This window comes from Stegostoma tigrinum, chromosome 35 (assembly GCF_030684315.1).
Source record: "Stegostoma tigrinum isolate sSteTig4 chromosome 35, sSteTig4.hap1, whole genome shotgun sequence".
In the NCBI taxonomy this organism is placed as follows: domain Eukaryota; kingdom Metazoa; phylum Chordata; class Chondrichthyes; order Orectolobiformes; family Stegostomatidae; genus Stegostoma; species Stegostoma tigrinum.
Genome location: NC_081388.1, coordinates 17,267,926 through 17,274,795, shown reverse-complemented (window position 1 = coordinate 17,274,795; position 6,870 = coordinate 17,267,926). Strand labels below are relative to the sequence as shown.

At 43.8% G+C, this 6,870-nt stretch overlaps 1 protein-coding gene across 1 annotated transcript; it reads right to left on the bottom strand.

Annotated features, from left to right (window-relative positions):
* Window positions 1–4,808: 4,808 nt before the first annotated feature.
* Window positions 4,809–6,650, bottom strand: LOC125447467 (transcription factor JunB-like). The gene has a single exon (XM_048521831.2). It carries the CDS (start codon window positions 6,256–6,258, stop codon window positions 5,263–5,265), a length of 996 nt encoding a protein of 331 aa, XP_048377788.1. The 5' UTR covers window positions 6,259–6,650; the 3' UTR covers window positions 4,809–5,262.
* Between the last annotated feature and the right edge of the window lie 220 nt (window positions 6,651–6,870).

The window sequence follows — 6,870 nt, the reverse complement described above, 5'->3', positions numbered from 1 at the left end:
ACACGCGATAACCGTTCAACCTATTACTTGATAAAAAATCTATCTCCTGAAAGATATTCAGTGTCCACATATCCACCACATTTTGGGGTAGGAAATTCCACAGATTCAGGGCACTTTGAGAGAAGCAATCCCTCCTAATCTCTGTTTTAAATCTGCCACACCTTATCCTAAAGTTATAGATTCTCCTTGTAGACTGCCTCACAAAAGGAAATATTCTCCCTACCTCCACATTTGACAGATATGAAATGTCCTTTATTTAGACTTTAATAAAAGGTTCTTTGTGTACTGTTAGCACAAAACCCCAGTAACCGAGGGTGTGCAGGACTGTCAAAAGTGACAAATGGATGAGAAATCAAACTAAGGCTCATTTGCCTCTCTCCAGTGGATGTAAATGTTTCCATTTTGAAGAAGAGCAGGACAGTTCTTCCCAATGTCCTGTCCAATATTGGTTCATCAATCAACATCACTAAATGAATAATGTAGACATTATCACATTCTTACTTGAGTGAACTTGCTGTGTGCATATTGGCAACTGTTTCTATGCTTCAAATGTACTCAATAGAAAGATGCTTTGAGATGTCCTAAACTTGTGAAATGCATTAGTCAATTAATTAATTAATTTTTCATGAATTTGTTTCTTAGAAGAATGACATTTATTATTTTTGATACTAAAGTCAAAATAGATATGGGGTCTTAAGTTTGTTTACATTTTCAGCACCTCTGTAGCCTAAGGTGATTGACAAATTTAATCTCAGCTATGTAAGATGTTGGATTGATGCACAGGCTGTGCTGTGTTACAAATCTCAAATGGAATGTTAGCTGAAGTGTTTTAATTGGGTGAACTGTCCCTTGGTAATTGATCAGAACAAACAAGCTGAGTTCTTTTTTCCTCCTGATTACTACCGAGTGACTTCTGTCCAGAAAGAAAGATGCATGGCATATTGTGTGGGAGCAAGATTGAAAAGGGTTGTGATGTTTTCCACAGTTAGCCCATTGGCATTCATTGCTCGTGATCAGATGAACAAGAAGGGCTTCTAGTGCCCCTGGGATTGTAACCCCATAAGAAGTAAGTGTTTTCAGATGACATGGGGAACAAACAGTGGTCAGGCTACAAATGAATCTCATTTTATTCTGCAGTTTAAAAAGGTTCAGAATTCAGTCATCACGCTGTAAAAGAATTGGCAGCTAAACACTCGGCATTCATTTCTTTAATGGCCAAGAATTTCCGAGTTTACAATTTCTAACCTCTAACTTATGATCAAATTATATGTTCATGACTTTATTTTTCTTGAAGGATTTTTTGTTTGTTTTACAAAGGAGTTCCTTGTAAACAGAGCTTGTAATGTTTCATTAGGGAAAACCTTACAATTATTCAGTAAAATAGTTTCTGTTCAGGCACATTATGATTCCAGGGCCATTTAGTTGGTTAACCCTTTGAAAGTGTGCTAAAAATGCAGATGCCTGGCTCTTGTAGCGCAGTGGTGGTGCCCTGCTTCAGGTTGTGATAGCTGTGGGTTGTGTTGTAACATATCCATACAGGTTGATTTAAAAAAAATAAGTCGTATGAGTTATAAGTATTAAATTCAGTCATGTGGATGTTATTAGCTTGGCCAGTATTTATTGTCCATCTTTAATTTTCCTTGAGTGTAAGTGTTTCTTCCCTGTCTTTGCAAGACTCCTGAGTCTGGAACCCAATTCTACAGGCACCTCCAGTGACTATTTTAATGTGAAAACATGGACAGTAAGTAGTAACTGGTCAGTCAAATGCATAAATATCACAGCTGGGCCTTATCTTCTACTCAGCTTATACCCACTGTCTGGTGTAACCTTGGTTCATTCATTTCTTGGAGTCAGAAGATAGAGATCAGCCCCATTCCATACACTTGAGCACAGGACCTATTGCATTATCAAATGAAACACTGAACTGAAGATGGATTACCCTTCCAACTGGGTATAAAAGTCATTTGTTTGAACAGCAGGACTTCTATTGCTCCCTTGGTAAATAGTTATCTCTCATCCAAAAAACATCATGTGGTTACAGTTCCTTCTTGATATTTGTGAGACATGTGATGTGTGGAATTTAGATGCTGTATTTTCTACATTTCATCAGTAACTACACTTCCAAGATGATAAACTATCCATTGAAAATGCTAATGTCTTGCATCCCCTTTCCAAAAGGGATCACTTGATAGGGATCAGGAGCAGATAGCAGGCTGATATTTCCCTCTTCCTAACCCAACGATGCCTACATTCAGAGAAATGTTCGATAGAATGTAGTTCAACAAATACTGCTGAAATTTTATAATCAACCTGTTCAAGGTTGTAATGACACTCGTCTGGTACAGCTGGGACTTGAACCCGGGCCTCCTAGCTCAGAGTTGGGGACACTACCACCACACATCACTTGATAGACTTTAAAGTTATGAAATCATGGAGTGACTAGCCAAGGTCCTTTTCCCAGGGCTTGGGAATCCAAAACTAGAGGGCATAGTTTCAAGGTGAAAGGGGAAAGATTTAAAAGAAACCTAAGAGGCAACTTTTTCACAAAGAGGCTGGTGTGTGTACAGAATGAGCTACCGGATGAAATGGTGGAGGATGATATAACATTTAAAAGGCATCTGGATGGGCACATGGATAGGAAGAGTTGAGAGGATATGAGCCAAATGCTGGCAAATGGGACTAGATTAATTGAGGATAACTGATCGGTATGGATGGATGTTACTGTGCTGTACATCTCTATGCCTCTATAAGGTGTTTGTACTAACATTCTGTTTCAGGCACTGAATACCAAGCCAAAGGACCAACTAATCCTTTGACTGAATATTCTGATCACTGCATCACAGGCAGCGGCCACATCACTACCAGACTTCAAGAGCACACTTTGTGTCCCTTCCCAAAATAATCCAGGCTCAGCCAAGAATAAGAAGACAATCAACATCTTTAAGGCTTATTTCTGTAATAGATCACTCTCAATTTACTATTCCAAATGTTTTGAAATAAGATCTGAGCTTAGATCTTGAAGATTGCTCTACACAGTCATTACTCTTTGGGCGAGGAGATTCTTTCTAATTGTATTTCAAAATTACTTGTGCATTTTGGTCCTTCGGACACAATCGATTGGTTTATAATCTATAATCATTCTCTACACCATTTAGTATTTTGTACTTTGAGAGGACATCACTGGAATGTGTCTCTAGAAAGTACAGCTCGAGTTTCCACTCTTCATTTCCAGAGAATGGCATAGGATATATGACACAAGCAGGCCATTCAGCTCAAGTAGTCAATGCCAGCATTTATGTTCCACTTCTGTTTACTTTACCCTTTCTTCATCTAACACTACCATCATAAATCTCTATTCCTTCTTCCTCAAAAGATAGTTGAATTTCTCCTTTAAATGTGTCAGTACTCCTTGCCCGTGATAGTGAATTCCACATCCTCACTACTCTTTGAATATTTCCCCCCCCAGGAGTTGAATTTCCTGATGACTATTATATTGATGGTCTTGAATTATTCTCTGTGTCCCCAGTCAAATCCTTCCAGAATTTGAAAAGATTTTATTTGGTTATATGTCAGCTTTCTTCAGTAAAAGACACTTGGATAAGTACATGAATAGGAAAGGATTAGAGAGGTATGGGCTAGGAGTTGGCAGATGGGACTAGTTTAGTTTAGGGTTATGTTCAGCCTGGACTAGTTGGACCAAAGTGTCAGTTGCCATGTTGTATGACTATGACTCTTCAATAGCTCATTGTCCTAATCTCCCAGTTTGTTCTATTGTCTGTGCTGAAGAATTGAATTTCTTGCTGGGTTCCAGGTTGATAGACATTTAGATCTCCTTTTGGTACCTCAATCCACTGATTGCTGTCCATACTTGTACAAAAGAATGAAAAGTAAGCAGGCTAGTTGACCACGTAGGGGCATCAGCACAATAGAATAGGGTTTTGATGAAGTCACCGTGTACTGCATGAAGTTTTGGTCTCAATGTCTATGAAAGGATGGATGTTTTCTATATTAACTTGTTGAGAGCTATTATTACACACATCTGGAGCAGTTGGGACATGAACACAGGCCTTCTGGCTCAGAAATTGAAACACTAACTAAACCCATTACAACCAAATCCCATCCCACCTATTGCATAAACCACGGTCAACCAGCAATGCCACTGGGAGCAGGAACCCCTCCATAACCCAGTCGACCAACTATAAACATCCTAACTTAAAAAAACCTAAATCTACTGTAAAACAAGAGTAAGCAAACAGCAATTTGCCATATTATCCCCGTCCCTTCAATTTTTAGAAAGGGACTAAAAAGACTTATTTCTCTCGACCTGTTTTGGACATGTTACAATACACCTCTAGGTCATACAGGATTCGGAGGAGAACCTTCTAGCCCAAGGATAGGTACATTACCACTGTGCCATAGCAGGCCCGAAGGGAGACCTTTCACCCGTCCTTCACCTTCGCTCCAGAAACCTAGCGTTTTGCGGAACCATTGACTCCACGCAAACGTGAAACCTCGGGAGGCAGTTTGAATCGCTTTGGCGGGGGGGGGAAGAAAAGTGCTGAATTGGATCGGGCTACTTGTACTTGAGCGCATAGCTGAACTAGGCAGTAACAAAAAAGTCAAGGGGTTTGGCAATTTACACTAATGATCCCGATTGTAATAACCCCGTCCTAAATCTGTTCCCAGCCAGAAGTCATGTGATCGCTACTTGTAGCAACAAAAATCCAGGAAGTTCTGATTGCAGGGAAAGCAACTCGGGGTCGGTCTGTAGCATGTAATTGAAAGAAGAGATCAACAGTCCTGGAAAATTTCACAGTTTAAACTATTTACTTAAATACTTAAAATCATAAGAACTTGTCAAAAAAAACACAATTGAACTGAGTTTGTTACAAACTAAAACAACATTTTTTTCAAAAAAACAAGAGGAATTTACAAATTAACTGTGCAGCTTCAAGAGAGAAACGTCACCGTCCTTCTTTAGTTAAGACAAAGAACAAAATGACCATTTTTTTTAAATAAAAAGTTTCTCCTGTGCTAGCTTGACCGATGTGGACAGTTAGATCTCTTCCTGTTATCTGGTATTACAGACTTATGTCAGCGTTTGTTACGCTCAACACGCCTCACAACCGAACCACATGCAACTTTCAAGGGAGTTCCAGTGTCATTAGAGAAAAAAAAGATTTCCTTTTCACTCCCTCCTCTCTTTTTTCCTGAAAAAATTTTAAGCTCATAGTCTCTCCGGCTTGCCCAGTCCGCTTTTTCTCAGAAACCCTGTATTTTCTGAGTTAATACTATCTGGCAGCCACTGCTGATGTGAGTCATGACTTTTTGTTTGAGCTGGGAAACCTGGTCCCTCAGCACGGTGGCGGTGGAGGCCAAGCCGGCGTTGTCCGATTTCAGCGTCTTCACCTTGTCCTCCAGCCGGGCGATCCTCTCCAGCTTCCTCTTGCGGCACTTGGAGGCGGCCACCCGGTTCCTCATGCGCTTCCTCTCGGCCTTGATGCGCTCCTGGCTCTCCATGTCGATGGGAGACAGCGGCGGCGTCTCGCCGCGGCTCTGCACCTCGGGCACGGTCTGCGGCTCCTCCTTCAGGCGCTGGAGCCGAGGTGGCGGCGGACCGCCGAGTTGGACGCCTCCTACCGGGGGCAGAGGGCTACCGCCGTAGGCGTGAGGCTGGGGCAGGTAACTGATGGTGGCGCTGGGGTAGCCGGCGGTCCCGGCGCCGCTGCCTCCTGCGTTGTAAGCGGTCAGGTTGGTGTACACCGGCGGTACCTCGGAGGAACCGTAAGCGCCGTGTACGGGGGCGGCGCTAGTGCAACTCATGCCCGGGCTGGACGAGATGGATACATTGGGCGCCACATGGTTGATCTTGTGCAGCTCCTCCAGCGCTTTGACGAAGCCGTCGGCGAATCCCTCCTGCTCGTCCGTGATGTTCCGTCCGCAGAAATACTGGCCTGGGCTGGGCGTGGTGGTGATCACCCCGTTGCTGGATTGGATAATGAGCCGCTCTAACTCCGGAGACGCCAGTTTCAGCAGCCCCACGTCGGCGGCAGTGGCAGCAGCCGAGGGGGCGCCCAGCAGCTGCTCCTCAGCGCCCCGCAGGTGGGGCTTCAGCGGGCGAGCCGGCTCGCCCAGGTTCAGGCTCATGTTCTGCTTCAGGTACTTGGAGCTGTAATCGTGCAGACCGCCCTCGGCGCTCGCGTAGCCCCCCAGGAAGGTGTCATCGTGGTAGAAAGGCTGCTCCATCTTTGTAGACATATAGAGGGGCAGATTCTCTCTCACAGGCTGGAGGCTGGGGCACAGAGTGAGAGATAACACAAAACACAGTCAGTCCGTCCCCCTCCTGGACTCTGGAGGACAAGCGTGAAGTTCTCTCTCTCTCTTTTTGCCCCTACAAGTGTCAGGGCTTATGTCCCCTTCACGCACACAACCAGCAGCCTTCTTCCCTTTGCCTGCTGGCGTCTCCGCAACTTGGTAAACAATGTCCCTTCTCGTTCGACTGATGGTGTGATCAGTCAGTTATCGCTTGTTCCCTGGGATGCGCGTTCTCTTCCTCAATACTCTAAAATCCTCCAGTCTAGTGCAGGTTCTTGTGTTGCCATGACTTCTTAAATAGCCGGGGTGATGTCACTGTTCCTGCCCACTGATTGGTTTTGTGTGTGTGTTTTTCTCTGTCTCTCGTTTTCGCTCCTTGACGGTACATACCACTAGAGGGCTTCCGACGCTTTAACCCTCTTCCTACTGAACCCTAAGATGCCAATTTGTATTTCTGCAGAACAGTGCACTAGAAAGGACTCGTGTATTTTCAGGACTGGGAGCATTTTGGGGTGTGAGGCGGAATTGTGTTCAGGTAGAAATAAGTACACAATG

Bases quoted from the DNA above. Each gene is read 5' to 3' on its own strand.
- LOC125447467 (XM_048521831.2), bottom strand. From the start codon at position 6,258: ATGTCTACAAAGATGGAGCAGCCTTTCTACCACGATGACACCTTCCTG.